The following is a 22,628-nucleotide window of genomic DNA, read 5'->3' as shown; positions in this document are numbered from 1 at the left end:
GTGTGTCCAGTTGTGGGGGACGAGCGGTTGCACTGAGCAGGTAGGAGATTGGGGAAGTGAGGGAACATGAAGGAGGGGGCGTAACGTCCGAGCAAAGCTGCGGTTTGAGTGCACGTTGAAATCAAACTGGGCCAGTTTGTCTCATGTGGTTCTTTGCATCTGACAGGGTGAGACCTAATAATCCAGAAATAGTCCAGGAAAGACTGGAATCAGGTCTGTTATTGACGTTTCACAGAAACTGCAACTTAACTACAAGAATCCAGTTCCAGTTTTGATTGCTGTGCCCCAAAATGGGAACATACTGCAGAACTTTAAGACCATACTGATGCAGGTGCAGTCAGAATCTGACTTTTATTAGCAATGCGTCATATATCAAACACGAGCCCGACACCGTCCTGATACGTTAGAGTAACCGCCTTTCAAATACGGTAACGGATAAAGGGTTTTGTCCCAGCTCACTGTTTTGCGATTGTTTTCTCTTATCTCCGTGTTGTTCACAGAGAACAGAGGCTCGCTATCAAACCTGTCGGGCGACGGAGTGATTCAGACGGAGCAGATAAATGAAAGCTGTGCTCTGGCTTTTCTGGTAGCGTCCACTCCGATATCAGCATCTAGACATTCCCGCTGCTTTCTCGTCCGGTGCAGCATGTGTGAGCTATCGGCTGCCTGCTTGTGCTTGTGTGTGTGCGTCTGTGTGCGAGTGTGTTTCGGGGAGGGGGTGGAGTGGGGGGGTCGCAGCACTCTTGCCGGAACCTGGGGCCAGCTGGAAGCAATGTGTGATATGTACTTTGTGTGTGTGTGAGAATGTGGACGTATGTATCTGTGATTCAAAACAAGATACTGTGTGTGTGTGTGTGTGTGTGTGTGTGTGTGTGCGCAGTACAGGCCGGACAGTCACTCCATAAATCAAGAGGCCCCTGCCCTCCTGGCCCTCCTGGCCCTCCTTAGCCTCTCAGCTCAATATCATAACAAATCGCCCTTCAGAATAATATAAAGTCTGTCTTTGAGATACTGCGGAGCGCGGCCCGTTAAAGCGCCGCGTACAGGCTCCATCTTTTCTGTGCGCCTGAAGAGGTTTATTTATCCTCCACAAACTTCTCCAGGGGCCGGCAGGCAGGCAGGCAGGCAGGCAGGCAGGCCGCGGCCCCAGGGATGAAAAGGCCTCTTTATGTGGGAAGCCTTTTCCATGCCTGCCTCACTCCCTCCCTAACACACACACACACACACAGAAGGAGTGAGTGAAGGATTTTGGAGGAACAGGAAGGAGTGTAGACCAGACCCAGGAGCCGTCGCCATGGCCGCTGTCGTATCAGCTCACAGGAGGGAGCGCGGATGACGTCTGCTCACTTTGATCCAGTTTACCCAACTTTTTAGTTCAACATGGTTTACAGGGAGCTTAGCAGGAGCTTTCATAGTTGGCATGTTTACCCCCCAACGTCACCGCCTGCCCCCCTTCCCCCTTGACGGTCAGATCACAACAGAAGTCTTTTAAGGTTATCTTTCCTATAGAACAGGTCTTTACCGTGTTCTTTTATTAAGTTATTTATAATATGGTATTTACATTTGATGCAACATATCTCCTGCACGGACCCCATCCCTTCAAAGCCAGTCCTGTTTTCCAGTTCAAAAACTTCCCAATGCTTTTTGGTCCAAAGAAAATTCATATAGTCACATTTCAAGATGCACAAAATGAGCTTCTCCAATATGTTTGCACATATATTCTTTTGCATGCTTGGGCTTACCTTTCTCTTAAGTAAAAATACTCCTGTGGGGTCAGTTTTCAGCTTTATTTACATGTCTTGAACATATTTTTTTTTTTAGTTGCATCACTGTCTTACGTTTCTCACACTAAGTGACAACCATGAATCTAGACTTGCACGTTGTCTAAAAGATTGCTTTGTAGTCTGGTTTCTTTTTCAAACTTTTCTGAATTTCCCTTCTCTGAACAACAAACTTATGTCCTTAAAAACATTTAAATTGCGTCGGTGTCCTTTCTACATCGTGCTGGTTGTCCTGGCTGATGCCATTTCACTGGCGTCCCGTTCAGCCCGGCTGTTTTTGCGTAAAGCAGCATCCACGCGGGGTTCAAACACGCGGTCCAAAGAGAGATCATAAACATCCAGAGATTACAGGACTCTCTTAAAGGAGGCTTAACAGGTACTTTTATTGAGTCTGGTAGAAAAGCAGCAGCGGCGGCAGCAGCAGCAGCGCATACTTTCTCAAAATATATCTGCGTTTGAAAGTGATGGATTCCAGATGGAGCCAGGGAGACGTTTATCTTTATCAAGCTCTCTTTTTTTTCCCTCCTCCTCACTACACTTAGCTAATAACACGACAAGCCCCGCGTTCCCAGCGTGTGCGGAGCGGGGCTGCTCGCTAACCGGCAGCGAACAACTCAGAGACGAATGGCCTTTTTTATTGCAGGTAATTAGTTGTTGTGCTACTGAGAAAGGACCCAGCGACTGCTTTCTTTTTGAACAAGGGGAGCAAATATGTTCCACATTTGTGGTGATCACTCACGGGCAATTGGTGTGCATTAGGGGTGTAACGAATAACCGGTTTGACTCGGAAAATCGGTTGTGATTTAAAAGATGCCAGTGCATCGGTACACGGACTCCTGAGTCGGTCTCAATGTAGCCTGAACCGTTCAATGACCCGATTACAAACGTATAAATTGATTTAATGCTGCTGATCTCCCTCTATGGCTGCCTCGCGCCCCCTTCCATAAAATTCTCGCGAGACTTGCCGCAGTCGCGTCAGATCTTGTTGCGAGTTTGTGAGGGAAAGTTAAAAATAGCTGGCTCTGAGACTACCGATGAGTTTAAAGTCCGAAGTGTGGAGGAAATTCAAAAAAGCGTTGCCGTATGCAAAGAGTGTAAAGTACACCGGTAGTACGACAAATCTCCACGCTCACTGGGTAAGACGACATGGGGAAACAGGCGATGAGGAGGCTAGCATAGCAGGCACAAAGACGCGGCAAGACAAAATCGTCTGCAGGTATTTACTCGTAGCTCAACGATGTTTGTCTTTGTGCATGATAATAATGGTTGATCACATCTAGGGTTGTATATATTTCTGAGAAAACAGGGCAACAAACTTAAGTAGTAAATCAATCAGGTTTTTAGGTTTTAAAGTGAGCTAGTGTAACTTTTAGTTGAATCTAAAGTTAATGGCCACAAGCTAAGGGTCAAATCAGATCATTTAAGATGGAAGCAGCAAAACATCCAGACAGAAATTGTCCATGTACCTTTGTTCTCGCTTGCTATCAGAGAAATTAGAAATATTTCCAAAACCACCTGCACAGGAAAGGTTCAAAGATAAACCTGGATGTCGAGCTGTAAACTGTGCTAAACGTTTACAAGAGACACTTTGGGAGGTTTTCTCGGCTGAATTCACCTAAACCCGTCTGACCGTCTGTTTCCAGCCCCGTCTCACTTCTTTTCAGTCGAACCACTCATAAAGAAATGATAAATCCAGTCCAAACCACACACAATTGTCCTTTAAAGAAGTCTCCTTTAGAGCCAGAGACAGACGGCCCGGTTCAGGCCGTGATGTCCTCCACAGCAGCCCGTCTGCTCGCTCTGTCCCGCCAACAGATTCTTTTACGTCTGCTTCCTACGCTGAAAAGCAGGAGCTGCTGCCAACCGTTTGGCAAACTCAACACCCCGTCAGACAGGCCAGCATCACATGACCTTCAAACAGGACCTCCCCCACCACCTCCACCACCACCACCACCACCACCAACTACCACCACTACCTCCCCCCTCCATAAAGAGCACATTTCTCTTCCTCCATTTCACAGCTATGTCAATTGTAAATCCTGCTCGTCGTGGCAAAGCTCCCTCTTCTTTTTACCCCTTTTCTCTTTCTCTCTCTTTTTTTTTTTTAAATTGTGCAGTGAAAACCCCTAATCTCTGTTTAATATGGTTTGGCCGGATGTAAATACCTTGGGACAATGCCCTTAATCTGGGCCAGCCTGACAACCTCACACCGTTGCAGAGAAGCCTGCCAGGAGACGGAGAGAAAAGAGGGGATGGCTCGGTGGAGATCAAGGAGGAGAAGGGGAAAGGGGAAAGGAGAAGAGAGGAGGAGAGGGGAGGGGAGTTGAGGGGAGGGAGGGTTTCCCCAGCTTGTTGCCTCTATTCTTCACAGAGCTGAGCCGCGCTTTATCAAAAGAGCCCCTAAAATCAAGTTAAAGATAGACGTTGCCTCTAAACATCCCGCCCCGGCCTGTGCCAGCCTCACCCCTCCCTCCCTTCCTCCTCCTCCTCCTCCTCCTCTTCTCCTCCTCACCCCCGGTGCCTGGCCCTCTGCTCGGCAGCGCTAACGAGCATCGGAAGCTACTGTACATACAGAGCATCTTGGCAGCGCCCAATCGACTCCGCTCCTTTCATACCCTCATCATCAACCCCCGTCCCACCACCACCACCTCCTCCTCCCCTCCATCCCTCCAGCCTCAGAATAGGGTCTGAGCTCGGTCCATGGTAATTGTCATTCCAAAGACGAACTGGCCTAGTTTCAATTCAGCAGACAAGTGTAAGAAGCTCGGCCCACAAAAGCCAGGATGTCTGCGGAGTGTGTGTGGGGCTACTATACAACATAATCACACTTCCCTAAACAACACAGAGGAACCAATCTGATTACAAGGCGGCTTTCGGAGCGCCGAATGCGGACGCCACGGCTTCTTGTTTGGGCAGCGAGTTCTCCTAATGTCCCCCTAAACAAAAAGAGACGAGGCGGCGTTACAAAAGTCGGCCGCGCAGGATAATGACTTTTTGGGAAAGCCAAAGGACTTATGACTTCCAGCACATTTTGGAGGGAAAAACCCGATTCTTGGTCAGCATTCCTGTATCCTGGGAAGCTTGCTGAATCAGGGAAGTGATCAGAGAAAGACAAACAGATCACGCTGGGGCAGAAAAACAGAAGTGTTTGATGGAAAATGAAAAACGAGCTATTACTGGAACAAAAGAGACGACAATGAAATCCTGAAATATTTCCTTTGTCTTATGAACTCTTCTGGAGTTTTCCACTTTTGCATCAACAGGTAAGGGTAAAGACTCTCAAAAGATTATTCATTTGGAAAATCGTGATTTTATTTTTTATTTGGGAGCATGGACTTGTGTCTGCGAGGGCTGTGGCAGAAAATAGAAAGTGGTATGTTATGGGAAAACATCGTATTTTCATGTTTTAGCCGTGGCATTTGTAACTTTGCATCAGGATTTTTTTGTATTGAGCTAATTTCCTAGAAATTAATTTGGAAAACCGTATGTTTTATGCGCATCTGGTTGATTTAAATAGCTGAGAAGGTACACAATGCTCGTCAGTATGCAAAATTGTCAGCCATGGCATATTCATGTTGTACCCTTCCCTTAAATAATCTGAACTGATGAGAAAGAACAGAGAGCTCTAAAAAAGAACAAAGTGATGTCTGATGGCGACTTATCCATCCCCCCACGCCCCCACCCCCGAAAAGACAAGAAACAGCTGATGGAAACCATCCCCGAAGGAGGAGATGCCTGATTGAAACATTAAACTTCGACCTTCGCTGACCCCCGACCGGGACCCTGCCCTGACCTGACCTGTTGGTGTGGCAAGTGCATACCCCCTCCATACCACCACACGCAGACTGAGATACTCCCGCAGCAGGGATGACCCCCCCATCCCCCCGCAAATAATGTCCTGCACCGGGAGGATAGCGATAGCGGCGCGTGTGTGGCGGGACAGAGACGTCAGTGTCGTGGAGTGCGATCAGTGTAGAGGCACAGATATATGATACACAAAACTGCGTTAAGGCGTCACCATAGCAACTGTACAGCACATTTATCCTACACTAAACCAACAATGGTGACGTTTTCATCTAAATTTTGTTAATCAATCTGACGTCACACGCTGTTTTCTACACTTTCAATAAACTCTATCAGCGCCAGAACCCTGCAGCAGGAAGTTTAAGACAGCCAGCAGAGAGTTAACAATCAGGTCAAATATTAAATTAGACTATTGTTACGACCCGGCTGGAGGGGTGCAACATAAAAGTGATGGAGATGCATGAGAGAGATACAAAAATAAGGGTTTATTTGATTAAAAAGGAACGGGGAAAGGCAACGGGTGAGACATGGTTGTCTTAGGCCTCTTCAACAAGACCCTTTATTCAGGTGTGACTGGTAAAGGGAATTAAGGACAAGCCAAAGCCACGAGCAGTACTCAGGTTTAATGTTTTCCCATTAGAACTTGGCATTTATTTGACAGAAACACCAAACTGAACAACTAACAAAACATAAAATGTAAAAAATTCACTTTTCCCCATAACTTCTCATTAAAAAAAATAGTTCAAAGGGAAATTGGGATTCAAAACTTGCATTTGAACCATCAATCTCCTCAATCAGGGGTGGGATTATGGCTGAAAAGACCCAACTAACAATCAATTAACAAATCTTATAAAGTTCTATGACCTCATCGTCACAGTCTGAGAACAGTACCAGAACCTACGCTGGAATTCTCCATCAACCCCGCTGAGTAAACTCCATTACAGCATGAATTTGTAAAACCGTTTGATCGTAGGAGGTGGAGGTGGGGCGTGCATGCGTATGTGTGCGTCTTTGGTTTTGGGATCAGCGGGACGTGAAAGCGTTTACAGCTCCGTTTACGATGCTGTTTATTAGTGCGGAGGGACTGCGCGGGTCCGTCTCTCTGCTGAGCCTGGCTCTAACCTCTCTACATGAAACCTGCTGTCGCTCTCAGCCGCCATGTGCTTCTGATCACCTGGAGCACAAAGGCTTCCTGAGCTGCTCCCCATAATGTCCCGCTGTTGAACAAGCGAGCACTTCCAGCTCCTTCTTCTCCTCTTTCCCTTTTATTTTGTCTAACCTGATGAAGTAAAAACGAGGAACATGTCACAGGGTAAGTATCAACATTACCGTTTCCCCGCAGGTCTTTATCTGAACACGGCGAAACCCTTGAATGAAGGACTGTTAAAGTGTGTTTGCTTATAAGAGCAGGCCAGGAGCAGGAAAGCCTCTAATCCCATCATCCCTCCCTCCTGCTTCCCTTTAGGACCTGCCTCCACTCACAGCATAAACTGACCAGAGAGAGGAGCCTCTGTTTGGGAGAAAAGAACAACTGGAGCACAGTTGTCCCAAGACATCTATACCAGACATCCATACTAACACATCCTGGACAATGTACAAAGGGCCTCTAGAACCAGAGTGAATATAAAGTCACTGAAATTGACAAAGCACGCTGAAGCTCCACACAGGAAGGCCCCAGTTGGCCGATGGATTCAAACCCAGACCCTTCTTGCTGTGAGGCATCAGTGCTAACCACCACACAACTGTGCCGCCACAAATTAAAATAATTTAGACATTTCAATGTCAGAGATTTGTCTTCAATATTTAACCTCTAGTTGGAACATCTTGCATATGTCTCTGCCTTTATCCATCTCTTCACTGTCGTTGCGAAGTCTCGCGTGACCGAAGTGAGATTTCTGACGAGAGGACGCAAGAAATGTAAAATAAAATAAAAAACTAATTCATCCAAGGATTTTTTATGAATTTTTCGAATTAAAGTCAGTTTAATTTTAAACCTGGCCCTTTCACTGTAAATAACCTGAGACTGCTAGCATCGCTTAGCTAGTCAGCCACGCTCTGCAGGTACCGGGACGGATGCTGTATCTATGGTGACCACTCCAGTAACCATGGCGATTCTTTTTTTTTTTTTAACTTCTAAGGAAACACAATGACACAAACTGTGTAGCACACATGAAAATGTTTAGATGCTTTCTTATTTAGCCGGCACCAACTTGCCACTGAGCACAAGTATCCGTTCTCGACTCCCGTCAATGGATGAAGGCTGAGGCCACAAACATGGGAGCAGGGGCGTTGGTGTCATCTGAGACTGAACAGATGAGTTTATAAAATGATAACTCCATGATATAAAGGGAGAAAAGCAGCAAAACTCACATTTAAACATTTTTGCCATTTTTCTTGTGAAATCCGTTGGTCACTAAATCCTTTCAGCCCTTTAAATTGACTAACAGTTAACAGGAAGTACTTTTTCTTTACGGGAACATGCATTTAACACATTTATCTTTGTTCTGTTCTATAGTTTATGTCAGTTAGCGCGGTTTCAGTTTCATCAGTGTTGCCTAAGTCACTCCTCGTCATTGATGGAGGTCATTAAAGGTCAATAAAGAGCCCTTAAGAAGCTCAAGCAGAGCAGACGCAAAGGTCCCACATAAAACTAAAACTAAAAGAGAGGTTATGACACAAATATTCTGTTCTCTGACTCCGACGACGACACAAAGCAGACGAACCGCCGTTCCCTGCACGAGCGCCGAGGAGAGAGTTGTCGCATGAGGAAAAAATGCAGCCGATTACCAGATACACCACAATCAAGAATAACACTTCATGGGAGTTTGGAGAAATTTCTGGCGAGGTGTTATTTTAAAAAATAAAATAAAAAAATCGAGTCAGCTCTGCCGTCCCCCCAGCTCACGGCACCACGTCTCCCTTTCTCTTCTTTCCAGGCAGAGAAAAGGCTTCCATTACGCTCTGCAGACGGTACAAGGGTTTATTATTTTAGCTCTCCTGGCAAAATAACACGAGGGGAGAGTGGCGGGTGAGAGAGGGAGACGTGGGAGGGGAGTTTGGTTTCAATATTAGATGTGTCAGCTGCCCTGGATGTGGGGGAGCTTTAAACAGAAGCGCATGTGAGGGCGTGAGTAGAGACCCCGGATCAGTGTGAGCAGAGCGAGCTGGAAGATGGAAGGATTCATTACTGAATGTAGATGCTTGGTATAGATCACATATACGGCTATACTCTGTGTTAATGTGCAAACCAGTCTCGTTATATATACACTCTGAATATTTAAACCCAACATCCTTTTGGTGTTACTGTATTTAATTATGGTCACGCTAGCTGAAGCAAACCCGAGTTTGGGAAGAGGAGGCGGATGAAGGGATGGAGTGAGCAGATGGGTGAAGAGGCAGATGCAGGAGGAGGAAAGAGACAAAGAAAGACAGAGATAGAGAGAGGAGGAGGAGGAGGAAGAGAAGACGACAGAGGGAGGAAGAAGATGAAAGGGACACACACAGTCCCAAGTGAGGGGCTAAGCACATACCCCTACACAGTCCTCCCTGTCCCCCCTCTCCACGACACACACACACACACACACACACACTCATACACTGTCTGTTGGCTCTCTGTTTCCATTCACAGAAATGTAAATGGAGTGAAGCAGAGCCAGACAGCTCTGCTTCTGGTTAGTGGTCAGACAGAAAGAGAGAGAGGGAGAAGTGATTTAAGGCAATAAAAACTAAATTTCTACATAAAGAGCAAATTTTACACCGATCAGGCATAACATTCAGACCACCTTCCCAATATTGTGCAGGTCTCCCTTGTGGTGACTCATCAGAGAATGGACATGGGCCTTCTGAGGGTGTCCTGTGGTGTCTGGAAACATAATGTTGTTAGTGGGCTTTGAGGGGAGGGGCCTCTGTGGATCATCCCACAGATACTTGATCAGTTGTGCTGTTCTTCATGTTTTTATGAGTTGTTCCTCAAAGCGTTTTTGTGTGTGTCCTGCTGGGGATGGCTGCTGCCATCAGGGGGGGGGGGGGGGGGGGGGGTCATTGCTACAGGGTGGGGGAGCCCGGTCTGGTCTAGGTGGGTGCTACATGTCTAAGTAACATCCGCATGAATGAATGCCAGGTCCAAAAGTTTCCCAGCAGAACATTGCATTGTCACAAGATGGTTTGTTATTCACTTCTCCTGTCTTGGTGGTTTTAATGTTGTGGCTGATCGGTGTCTCTGTGAATCTAAAGTCCCTCCGTGCAGAAATGAAGCTTAAACAGCTCCACAAGAGGACAACGGTTTCATAAAATACATCTAGTCATGGATGTAAAATAACAAGGAAGTATACGTCCATTTAAGTTGCTGAAGAGCCATTTAGGATACAGGGGCGTGGGGGTCAAGGGGATGAGTAATGGGTGGGACAGATCAGGCCTGGATTGTCTCTCTCGCTCTCTCTCTTTCTGCTGCACGATGTGTGTGCATGTGTGTGTCTGCATGTGCGTGTGTGTGTGTTGGAGTCCTTACAGCTCAGCACACAACCTGCCATCTGTTTGCCTCTGCCAGTAACAAAACACACACTACCAATGGGGTTGGCTCAAAGCGCACACACACACACACACATACAAACAAGTTTAAACATGCACAGTGTATATTGGCTGCATTTTGCAATCACCATCCATCTCGACAATCCAGTCAAAATTATGCAGTTAAACCAATGGTGGCTATAAATCCAGATGTCAGCGGGACAGAAAGGAGAGAGAGAGAGAGAGCAAGATGGTTGAAAGGCAACTTTCAATAAAAAACTATCAACCAGTCACTTCGCGGCAGAGAAATATTTTGACCGACCCCCCCCCCTGAAAACTCTGTCTTCCTGATACGACACAACGGGCTTTTTGTTCTCCTCCATGTCTGCCTTATCTGTTAAGTATCTCAACAATTTCCTCAAGGGGAGCTTTGTAATTAAAAACCCGCCGTATGTCAACGCCGCTGTCAGCCAGCGGGCTCGAGAGCCGCCCTGAACCGCAGCCAGGGGTAGAGCAGAGGACATGTACAGGTGTGTACGAGACAAGGCGAGCAAATGTGTGTGTGTGTGTGCATGCTGCAAAGACATCATTAGGCTGCAAAAGGGCAACGCGCGCCATGAAAGGGCTTAGAGAATGATGGAGATTTGAAAAGGTGCCAAAAGAAAAAAAAAAAAAAAAAAAAAAAAAGAGGACGATAGACGAGCAAATATACGGGAAGATTTAAGGTGTTTGTTTGAGTATTATATAATATCTGTGGGTACGAGCGCAGAAAGGGAGCGAAAGTGACAGGAGAGACACATTAAGGGCTAAATGAACCCACTGCGTTAAAGGCAGAAGGGCTTAAACGTGAGCAGGACACTCAGACAGGTCTGTAGTTTCATCTATAATTCACTGAATGCCAATCAGAGAGGATTTCACGGAGCATTAATGCGGCGTATTAACACGTCCATAGCTGTGGCCTGCAGACGAGGTCGGCTGACACTGATCCAGTCTGGGTGACGATGAAAAGTCAGAACCAACAAAGAGTCTCGGTTTCGCAACTTGGCATGCTTCAACGCAACCATTTTCACTTCAGTCTGAAATCTGATATGAAAACCTTAATAATAATAATAATAATAACAGCAGCAATAATAACGCTGTGCTTAGCAGCTGGCCCCTTCCACTCCGTCTCAAGTGTGTGTTATCCTTGGAAACGCACCACGTCTAGACGGTAATGATCTTTAATGCATAATGTGCTCAGAAGGACGAGACAACAAACAGCACAACATCTTTAACCGCCGCTCCGGATGCATTATTTATCAGACAGTGTCCCTTGGTGATTGTCGCCGTGTGAACAGGTTAATGTAGAAATTCAACAGAAGTGCTCTGAGTGAATCCTGTGGAACTGGCTCACGGGAGTCTAGGAAGAAGTAGCCCGCTATGATCTCTTGTTAAACGATACTCTGAGCTGTGTTTAACGCTTCATTCCCATCCAGAAATGTGCCTAAAGTGTCTGCTGGATTAAGTGCCTGACGGACTGAGCATAGAACAACCATTGTTCGACAAATCATCATTCTCCCGAGCTTGTTTGGCCCGCGCTCTTCCCACACTTGCCAAAAAGATTTCTTGATAGTGTTGCCAGGGAAATGAATACTCATGCAGAGACTCGGAACGCCAGAGCTCCACCGCCGCTGCTGCCGCTGCTGCTGCCGCTGCTGCTGCTGCGAGGAGAAGACGAGCCGCCCGGAGTAACTTTTACGCTTAAGTTGTGATGAACGGTCCAATTTTCACAGGCGCAACGTGCAGCCCACACATGGAGCAGGGTGCATTTACATAATTGGATGATTAAAGGGTAGCGATGTGCAGTGCTGAATCACACAACGGCGATGCTCTAGAATATAACCCTATAAATGCACACGAGGCGCGGCAGGAGTGTCTCTCCAGGGCTAAAAACACATGCAGCTTCTTTAGAGCTCTTGTATTCGCGACCGTTTAAAAGAGACGCTCGTTAAAACGTATGCACTACCTGCCGGATGGGGTTTCAATCACTCCCTATGAAGGCATCTGCAGTGTTGTTCACAAAAACAACACTTACCACGTGTCAATAATTGACGATGAAGCACACAAGTCGCCCTAAACAGATATAGAACACATTGGTTTCTTGCATATCTGAGTTTCAGATCTGCAATTGGACAGTTCATACACAGGGCCAACTGGACAAGGACTAAAGGGTTTTAAAGTATTGGGCTTATTTGCACCAGAAAGAAGGGAGCACTTGATAAACTGGAAAGGTACCAAGTGGTGGTAAACTTGGGCGAACCAAAAACACCACAGGCCGATGGGTAGACTCGACTAGATGTGTTTAAGAAGGACTTAAAAGCCATGCCTGCTATGACGGCAGGGTTAAACACACACTGTACAACCTGGTTAAATAATCTAAATGAATCAAGAAGACGACGTCTCCATAAAGAGTGTGCTTTTACACCGAAATCTTACGTAGGGCTGAGCTGAAGAACAGCTGGAGGTTTTCACTGAAGAGCTGCACTTAAACCATCTGTCCACACACACACACACACACACACACAAACATACCTTCAGGAGAACTTTGTCATCGTTAGGAGAGGTTTTCAAAAGTGTATGCAGAGAGAGAAGTGTGGTAGTGGGTGTCAAGAAGGAAAAGGAGAGTGTAAATCTCTGAGTGCTGGGGTTGTCTCCGGACAAACCGAACAAACCCCGCTGACACGTTGAGACCTTGGCCGTTTCTTCTCATATTTATCCATTTATTTATTTGATAGGGACAGTGCACATTAATGAACATCTATTCAGACAGCAATAGACGTAAATACGCCGGATTATAGCAACAATGCTAATTTGCATCCACTAGGTCCCTAGGCAGGTAACACAAAAACACGATAAGACATAGGAGAGGACAACAGATCACAATAAGAGCTGTGGGACACTCCCTTGTGGACTTCCAGATCTTACTGGCCTTTACAGAAAGAGCATTTTGTCCAAAGGTTGTTTTTCTGTGTGGGACCTCACAGTCCCCTCTAGAGGAGGCCCTGCTCCTGAGACCACTGCGAGCAATTTGGAGGTGCCCCTTCCTTCACACATGTAGCACTCAACAGGAGATGGTCCATGTCTGACATGTTCTCGCTGCAGGAAATGCTCTGTTTGGTTCAGGCCAGAGGTGGCATCTGGGTAGAACGTGCAGGACGCATGATCCCAAAAGATGGCCATGGAGGATGTCTCTTGTCATCCTTCAGTTCTTCAATCTTAGACATTTCTGTCTTTGCATAAAAGACCTTTCTCCTTCACCCTTGGATGTTTGTATAAAAACACGTGGACTTTATTGGACGTTACGCAGACTTTGCACCGAGGACCTGGCAGGATAAAGTCCACCCAGTGCCCCCTCCAAGAGATTTGGACACTTGCACATGAAGTTCAGTCCAGTTCTGAGCTGCAGCACATGTGTTGAAACCAGGAGATCAGCGACACGCAAACACACAAACACCCACACACAAACGAAGCACGTAATGCTTTCTCTCCTACTCACACGCATTCATTCTCTTGTGTCCTTTAATTTCTTCCTCTCCTTTCTCATCCTCTTCTACTGCCTCCCTTTCATAATCCACCCCTGCTCCCACAGACATAACATTCATTTAACTGCAGACTCCACGTAGGCTTGCTGTCACACACACTCACACGAGGCGATGCAATGGCAAAACTGAATGTGCTGAATTTGTACGTCTGCTGTTTCACAGAAGACGTCGGAGCTGAGGAGCCACATATTTCATCTGAGCTCCACAGGGTCCCGGGCAGCGATATGAGGGAGGCGGGGGGGGGAGTAAATACAGAGGGGAGAAGAATAACACACACTCAGCCTCTGCTCTTTGTCATCAGTCTCTCACATCAGTCAATTGGCCTCTCAAACACTTTCTTTTCTTTTTTTTTCTCATTTGGAAATGCCACCAGGCTTTGGAGAAATAAACAACGCAGCGCACTGAGACAACATTATGGTGGAGTTAATGGAAACTACGCCACACACACACACGCGCACGCACACACACCCAGACACACAGACACACACACAAGCCACAGAGCCTCCTTACCTCACACGTATAAACACAGACCGGCGAATAACTTTGATATTTATTCTTTTTAGCTCCATTACATGACGTCTAAAGGGCATTTCTGTCCTTTTGTGGGCTTTTTTTTTTTTATAAACTGTGACATGAGCTGTTTGCAAAGCACTGTGGGAAATAGAGTTTCTACCTCAATCAAGATGTTCCCGTTCTAACCGTCACTAGTGCTGATTAAGGAAATTAGAAGCAGTACTCTGACGTACAACCAAATGCTTCTGATTGATATTTAGAGGCCCGCTGCAAACTTTCAAGGGCATTTGTGTCCTTAGCACCTGCTAATTACTGACACAGATACACACCGGACTCCACACGCTCCTCACACACTGTCACAGGAAACACAAACCTAAGCGACAACTTCGCTGCCCGGCGCCGCGGCGGCTGAGGGGAAATCGTGCCATCTGCCAGCAAACGGCAGTCGTTTTACCCCTACAGCTCGCCCATCTGTGGATGTGGAGGGGAAGTCCACCGGGGGCCAGAGGGGCCACGGGGGAGACGGGACGCACGACCGGACGGACAGACACCGCTGCATGTGGGCGTCACAGCTTTCCTTATGTAGATATTTTACAGAAAACTGCAGGTTTAAACGTCTTCTTTCAATATTTAATCGTCCAAATCAACTTCTACTTCGACTACTTCAAGAAAAAGAATATATATTATTGCTGGTGCTGCTTTAAAAAGCTTCCAATCTTTAGCTCTAATAGAAATGTACTGTAGACTTTTATGGTATTTTCTCAGCTTGCAAGATGACATGCAATCCTCCCTTTAAACTAAAAGTATTAGAGAGTATTTGTTTTTTTTCCCCCTCATTTGTGGTGCATGAAACCAATTTAAAAGTATTTTTGCACTGCTGTATAAACCTCCTGCCTGGTTCCTGAACATTTTCAGTCATCTGCTGAGGTGAAAGACACTGAACAAACAATGCTTAACTGATTCAACCCGGAGCTAAAACCCTGAATCATCTTAGCAGGCACCGCCCCGGATGGAGACCTCGCCCGCTTCGGGTCAAACGAGTCGTCCCAACCCGACACGACAAAACGTTAGCGACCTGAAACGATACCCTTCCTCTGAGCTGCTACGCGCTCCGGCTGTGTGTGACTGCGGGTTACACGATCACAGGCCGAACACCCGTCACCCCGAGGGGTTTCAAAAACAAAAATACAGTCAGCTTTTTGGATGACAGTGTGTGACGCCTCGCAGCGGGAAAGGCAATCAGGCAGACGGGATCTCAAAGCATCTATCCCAGCAGCGGGGATTTACATAAGAGGGGGTAAGGGGGGGCAGAAAGATGGGAGGAGAGGGAGCCTAGGGCAGGTTCTCAATCTTTCAGGTCCACGTCAAACTGTTGTCAAAGACTCTTTTAGGCCCCTGATTGCTGAAGACACCGTGCTGAACGGATCACATCATCTAAATCAACGACCCTAAAACGGAAACATACACAAGGTTTATTGTTTATTGATGGGGGGGGTTATTGGGGGGGGGGGGGGGGGTCCTATTTCAAGCACAGGAATCTAAAGTATTTTATGTGTAAAGACAATAATAACACAGACAAGCCTTCACTTTTGTGATTAGCCTTGAGTAAACGCCTCAAGTTTAAAGTTCACATCCCGGCTCTGACCTCAGTCATTTGGAGGGTAGCCATGAACACTCCACACACACACACACACACACACACACACACACACACACACACACACACACACACACACACGGACAAGTTAAAAAAGCTGTAATCCCATGTTCCTGCACACACACACACCCATACACACTCATAGGGTATCTCAGCTTGCACAAGACAGCTGGGTCCTCTCCAGAAAGCACCCGGCTCCTCGTCTTTCTTAATGCACTGTAGCGTGTAAAGTGTGTCAAAGACTCATTTTAAATAACTCTCACATTAAAAAAAAAAAAGGGGGGGGAGGAAAAAAAAACAACTCTTGGCTAACGCCTCAGACAAAGATTACTGCGCTGTGTTCGTTTTTTTTGCGCAATATGGAGAGATTAAAGCAAACACAGTCGACGTTTACTTTGGATTGATCTTTGGGTAATTCTCTGCCTCGAGAACAAAGAGGGAAAAAACCGCGCCGGGCTCAGCGAACCGAGAAGAGTCCCAATTAAATCGTCCTTGTAAAAAAATAAAGAAATAAATAAAATAATAAAATAAAATAAAAATAGACCACATTGTGCAGAAAAGTGGGAGCAGCTCTGAGCAGACGTCATATTAGAAGAGACAGTGAAGCAATTGAGGAAGAGACGTTTCCAGTGAAACGCTGAGCCTGTTTCTTGTTTCCCTTTCAGGATCCTTTTTATCCTCGTTTATGACGCCTGCGCTTCTTTTTTGCATTTCTATTCTGGTGCTCAGTGCATGTTTAAAGCCCACAGCGCCTTAAAGGATGGTGATAACAAAAAAAAAAAGGTATGCGGTGCAAAATTCTCCAGCAGTTACACCTTGATTGCTTCAAAATGTTGCAAGAGTTTTCTCAGATGCCTCAAGAAGAGCACCGAGCTTTCCTCAAGAACAATTAACAATGTTATCCCGGCAGAACATAAAAGCACGGTTTGGTGGTTTGATGTTGCCCCCCCCTCCCTTCCCCTCCCCTCCCTTCCCCTCCCCTCTCCCTACCTGTGGGCTGAGCCGTGGGCAGCCTGGCCGGAGCGACGCAGAGAGGCAGGAGGAGAGGAAGCCAGAGCGAGCACCACAGAGCCGTCATTCCTCTGGACGAAGAGGCGAGACGCAGAGCAGTGAGGCCCGACTCAGACAGCATCCTCCGTGTGCATGCTGTCCAGCAGAACGGCCGGCCGCGGGAAGGCCGCAAGAAAGCGTCCAACAGCTCCCCGTCACCAACCTGGAGAGACAACAGAAAGGAAGAAAATCAGAGCTGGAGAAGAAAGGGTTCATCGTGAACAATTTAGCCGAGGCGACGCAGCGAGAGAAGAAATAAAAAAAAAAGAAAAAACAACAGTCTGAAATAACAGTGCACGGTGCAAAGATTTGCCTTGGGGTCCGTGCGCGTGTTACCATATTCTGACCTGGCATTCCGCACAGATCTCAAGGATTAGGGGGGGAAATCCCTCTTCGCAGCTCTTCTCAGAAACTTTCTCAGAGCGCCTGATCGTTAAGACGGGAAAACAAGAATCCTGATATTGGAAGAGCTAAAAGGAAAAAAAAAACATCACTTCCCCCCCCTTCCTCCTGGTCTGGAATACAACTTCAATAAAGTTCAATTTGAAGTAAAAGGGATTAGTTAAGGAGATGAATATCACACATTATTTGGGCTCTAAATAAGCCCGTCATTCTTTCCACAAGACTCTTCTCTGCTTGAGAAACTCTTCTGCATGGTTTAGCAACTAATTGACGCGGATTTACTCATCTTTCTGCAGGATGAGGAATGCTGAAGTCTACAGTATCAGTTGCCCAACGTGCCTTGTGGCTTGCAGGGGGGAGGAGGAGGAGGAGGCATCGTGGCTACGGAGGGCGACAGTGGAGCGCTCTGCCCTCTGTTTGCCTAAGAAGGGAGCAGCTGGAATGCGCTGAGATTCACGCAGAAAGCTCTGGGACGAGGTGCCCAGAAAAGCACTCGCCTCTCTCCACATGCACACAACTAACTCACGGCGCTGTTGATTTAAACCCCACCAGGCCCGTCCATCTTCAGAATAACACACACACAGATTTGATGAACAACACACAAACATCTCAGAATAGGCTTTGCTTGCTTTGCTTGCACACACACACACACAGAGAGTAGAGAGTAGAGTACGCACACCCAGTCCAGAGAAAGGTTGTGTTGTCTTAAGTCTTAACAGTACTGTTTTTCTTTCCCTTCGGAGGACCTGTGACCCAGTCCTTGCTCAGCACAAACCGCAGGGCCCTGTTTGCACATTATCGGCCTCCGGCGCAGAACACACCGACTTCACAAGACACGCACGCCAGCCCCAATGCAAACACCGCCACCGCAAACGTTCACGCTCCGCGGAGAGCCCCGTCGCCTCCCCGCGCCGGCCGGGCCCATCCTCTCCTCCTTGCAGCGCTGCACGCCTACACGCGGCTCCGGTTTGTTTACACAGCGCGATAAGGCCTTCGCTCTCCAGGCGTGGAGGTGGCTGATTGCAGGTCTCGCTAAATCGAAGCTTTTGTTTTATCTGGCACGGAAAACACACACGCAAAGAATCTCGGCTTTCTGCAGGGGCGCTAGGCCTCTGGAGCCGAGGAGGATTTATTCTGGAGGTGGTTCTAGTCAACTGCAGAACTGCTTAGACAAGTAGCTTGAGAAGACACTGGGGAACAACAGCGGCTTGGGATTGACTAATCTGGTGTCAGGTAGTAGTTTAGACTACCTTGTGTACAAAGTGAATTTGAGGAGCAGCCAAGTGTTGCAACACGACAGGGAGCAGTAAACTGACAATGTGACAGAGGAGGAGGAGGAGGAGGTAATGTAGGCCACCTCTGGAGAAACTGGTTTTCTTATTAAATATTGGGCTATAAATTAAGATTTCCTCTACGGAAATGAACTCTTCATATCCTTCACAACCAGCTAACACGCTTTGATTTCACTTAACAACCTCCACGAGCAGAGGAGAAGAACAGGAGTTGGATCCCAAAGACCCAGCGAGCGGTTCAAAGCCTCCAAAGTGTTTTCATGCTAATATTTCCTTAAAGCATGAAAGGGAAACAACCACGGCGGTGAATAAAACATGAACATTAATCATGCAGAACTACCCGCACATTGTACTAGCTCAGAGGCAGAAAAGTGCTTCAACCGGGGGTTCAAATCCCTGTCATCCCTCTCCCCCTCAGCGAGGGAGATCAATGCGATGCAGTCACATGCAAGTCACACCTCTCCAGAGTGTCGGTAATCTTTAATTATTAAGCCAAGAGAATCAGCAGCCGGGCCCGGATTGACTTTGTCATGTTGGGAAAGAGGGGATTAGAGGGTTTTTTTTTTTGTGGGGAGGGAACAAGTGCAAACAGCAGCCGAGTGCAGAGCAGACGGACGGTGAATGTCACATCTTCCATATCAGCCTTTTCCTTCCTCTATTACCTCAAGAGTTTCTGTCTCCCTTTTCTCTTTTCTCTTGTCCCCTCACCACCTCTCTGTGCCTTCACCACTCAGGCGTCCTCTCTTCAGAGCACCCATTCAAACGCAGCTTCAGGTGAGAAGAGATATCGATCGGCCGGGGGGGAACAGAGAGCTCTGAGCTTAAAAGCTGTCAGTGTGAATCCAGGTGTGAAGTGCCGGACTCCGGTCACCTCGGGCTGACACTGAGATGTGCAGCGTACAGCGTCCCGTCACACTGCACGTGTAAAAGGAAACAGAAGACGCAAAATGACTTCTTTTCTATTAAGTCCTTCTCTGGATGATTTAACCACTAAGTGCAGATAACACAGAGAATGAATACTGTGAACTTACACAGTTTCTTAATAAAACTTGCAGGGATACTCTGGGAAAGGGAAAGATTATAAAGTCCTGCAGAAATACTGTAAACTTTCTTTTAAACATCAGTACTGTAGGGCTATTCATAGATAAATGAGGCCCAGTTAAGTTTCCAATCTAAACTCTAGAGCTAATGACAGCATGTAACATGTGTTTGTGTATGAAAGAGATCAGTTTTCTTCCTGAATTAGCCACATTAAAGTCAAATAATGCACTATTCTCCCTTTCATAAACAAGAGGAAGTAAGAGACCAAACAACTACAGGCAGGGAGACAGTTTCAGGCCAATTTCTGTAATGAAACGAGGCAATCAGAGTCTCATTTGGAACCAAAATGTGTCTGAGGCTCGCCTCTGATTGAAAACGCAGCAAACTGGCATGCGCCATTTCTCGGGTCAATAGATGCGATTAATTTGCAGCATTAGCCCGACTATTATTGAGCAGCAATACATTTAATACGGGGCTAACGCAAAACGAGTCCCAGATCTCATTTCAACCTCCTGCTTCGTTAGAAGCAATAATCCGGTAATTTTCTCCGGTTTGAGACTCGACACGATGGGAGTCAAAGCTGAGCCGAGAGGCCAGAATCACCATCTGAATCCCATTGAAGCGCGTGTGTTTGAAGAGGGGGATGACTGATCTGCTGCTGATGGGAGAGAACCGCACAGTTCGTTCATTCAAAGGGAAAGGGAGAGAGAGAGAGAAAAAATGTATCTGCTGCTTTCTGGAGAAACTTCAGAGATGATCACAGGCATTAGGGAGCGCGGCTCCGTGAAAAAGAGGCTGATGCGTAATTCATATTTCTGCTCCTAACCTGGGAAGACGTCACTGTTGCAGTGAGGAGAAAAGGCGTGTTCACCTAAAGAGCACATGATGGCAAGACGATGTCTGAGTTTTTAGCAATAAAATGGTGCACAGGTAAGTTTGATTCCTCCAAATTAAATTCCAAATCACCTCAAACGCATCAGTCTGAAAGCTATTCTGATAAACGTGCGTAAATTTAATCCCATTCTTTTTATTTCCTGCTTGTCTGCTTCTTTCACGTGTTTTTCCTGATTCCAAGAAACCCGAGTATTCATTTAAAACTGGACAAGACACATTCAGATTGAAAAAAAATATCTTTAAGCAAGTTTCACTAAAATTAATAAGGGGAACTGAACCAACCACCAACTGCTAATTCCAATAAAAGGCGTATTTTCCAACCCAAATATGTATATGGTTATTTCCACAGCGTGCGTAATTCCACTAATAGACACAAACCTGCGCCACACACAGAGCAAACCGCATTTATGAGCTATAATAGAAACCGTCTGCGCTCTTGCTCCAAACCAAGGCGATAAAAAAAAAAAAAAAAAAACACGCGCGGATTGCGTGCCTCGCCTCTGTGGGTATGACACCGGCGGCCAGGGCGCACCGATTGCGCACAGACTGGGCACGGACGAGCCGTTGCCTCTGCGCCACCTGTGCGATGGCTGCGGCTGCAGGGCTGGTCCTGCAATCCCACGCTCCACTCACACTGTACACGCCACTCCACAGGGCAACACGGCTGCGTAAGGCTCAATCACTGACACCCAAAGCTCTAACTTGCCCGACTCGCATCTACAAGGAAGTGTAGCTTGCTTGTCTCTCATACCTCCGAGTCTGAAGGATTTGTGTGAGAATAATGATAATAATAATGATTAGAAAAATATTTTTTACCTACCCAAAGTATCCCGTTTTGACAGAAAATCTCTGCTTTCTGATTTCAGACGTCTCCAAACATTCATTAAATGAAAAGCAGCCTTAATTATCCGGTAAACCTCAAAAAAGAAACCCACAAAACTACTTTAAAATCCTTTGTCGTGGCGCATCGAGAGCAGTTTGGCGACAGTGGGGGGAAAAAAAAGTCAGAAATCCCTCTCACGACTTGACGGCGCAGAGACTTCGACTCGGGCACCACCGCCGCTGTGAAAGCCAACTTCTCCGCTAAATCCCGTTCTCCGCTGCGCGCTGCTGTCCACGGTGTCCAAAGTGTCCAAAGCCCCGAACCCCGTTCATCCTGGTCAACGCGGAGCGGTGTGTGCGAGGCGGACGGGACGCGGTGTACCGGGCTCCTCGCTTCTCTCCGGCGCGGATGCCACTTTTGTGTCTCGTCGCCTCGGATCAACCAACTCGGACTGGTGGCTCTCCTCCTCTTGCTGCATGTGAAGTAGGAGTTGCAAGGTGCTGCCGTCAAGTCAGCCCGGAGAGAAACAGGAGGGGTCCCCGGTTTTGCTTTCAAAATAAAACCTTGGTGCCTAAACGGTGACGCAATGCTCTTCACGCCACTGTTCAGTAGAACGAACTAATAATGTGAGATAGATTTTTTCCTTGAATTTCCACAAAGTTATCATCTTTTGATAGTTGATGTCGATAGCTTAAATTTGTAAAAAGTGTTTTTTGCATATAATTAAATTGAATAGTTAGAGAAAGTTTTGTTTTACATAAATTAATTGCATTTTTGATAAAAGGTTTAAGATTTATTTTTCATTTGCTATAATCACCTTTATCCTCTTTCACTGGGTTACATGTTTTGTTTTGTTTATGAACAGTTTAATATATCTAAGTACTTTTACGCAAAGTTATTTTAAAACATATAATGAGCTAAATAAGAAACGTGACATTAATTGCCAAGGTAAATAAACAATACATAAAAATAAAAGTAAGTATAGCAATAACTGCAACAAGTAAATAAACTAATGTGTTGGCTCTAATTAAGTCATCAAAGGTTCCTGTCTGTAAGGCAGCTGTACCAAACATCTAGACTGGGCTTTTATTTTGAAGGCTGAGCTGCCACATGTGTGTCAGTGTGTGTGTCTGTGTGTGTGTGTGTGTGTGTGTTGAGTATTTATCAACGCTGCTCTTCACTCCCTCCGTACTTCGCGATGCCTCCAGGCTGCCTCGCTGCCTTCGTCGCGCTGCTCGCCGCCGGGAAACCAGAGGCAGCCGGGGGGGAGGGAGGGAGGGCGAT

At 46.6% G+C, this 22,628-nt stretch overlaps 1 protein-coding gene across 11 annotated transcripts in view; it reads right to left on the bottom strand.

Annotated features, from left to right (window-relative positions):
- fgfr3 (fibroblast growth factor receptor 3) overlaps nucleotides 1-21,790 on the bottom strand; it is a 61,868-nt gene extending 40,078 nt beyond the window's left edge. For 10 of the 11 annotated variants that reach the window (XM_084568586.1, XM_084568584.1, XM_084568589.1 and 7 more), the window contains exons 1-2: nucleotides 21,342-21,790; nucleotides 16,833-17,055 (exon numbers count right to left, since the gene is read on the bottom strand). In XM_084568586.1, coding sequence (XP_084424712.1) covers nucleotides 16,833-16,974 — 142 coding nt within the window. In that variant the 5' untranslated portion in view covers nucleotides 16,975-17,055; nucleotides 21,342-21,790. Of the gene's footprint in view, nucleotides 1-16,832; nucleotides 17,056-17,239; nucleotides 17,254-21,341 lie in introns of those variants that run through there. The other variant, XM_084568585.1, reaches the window with a different exon arrangement.
- Nucleotides 21,791-22,628: the final 838 nt, after the last annotated feature.

Source organism: Chelon labrosus (assembly GCF_963514085.1).
Source record: "Chelon labrosus genome assembly, chromosome: 20".
Taxonomy (NCBI): Eukaryota; Metazoa; Chordata; class Actinopteri; order Mugiliformes; family Mugilidae; genus Chelon; species Chelon labrosus.
Note: the sequence above shows the minus strand (reverse complement) of the source record. Positions and strands in the feature narration are given on the sequence as shown.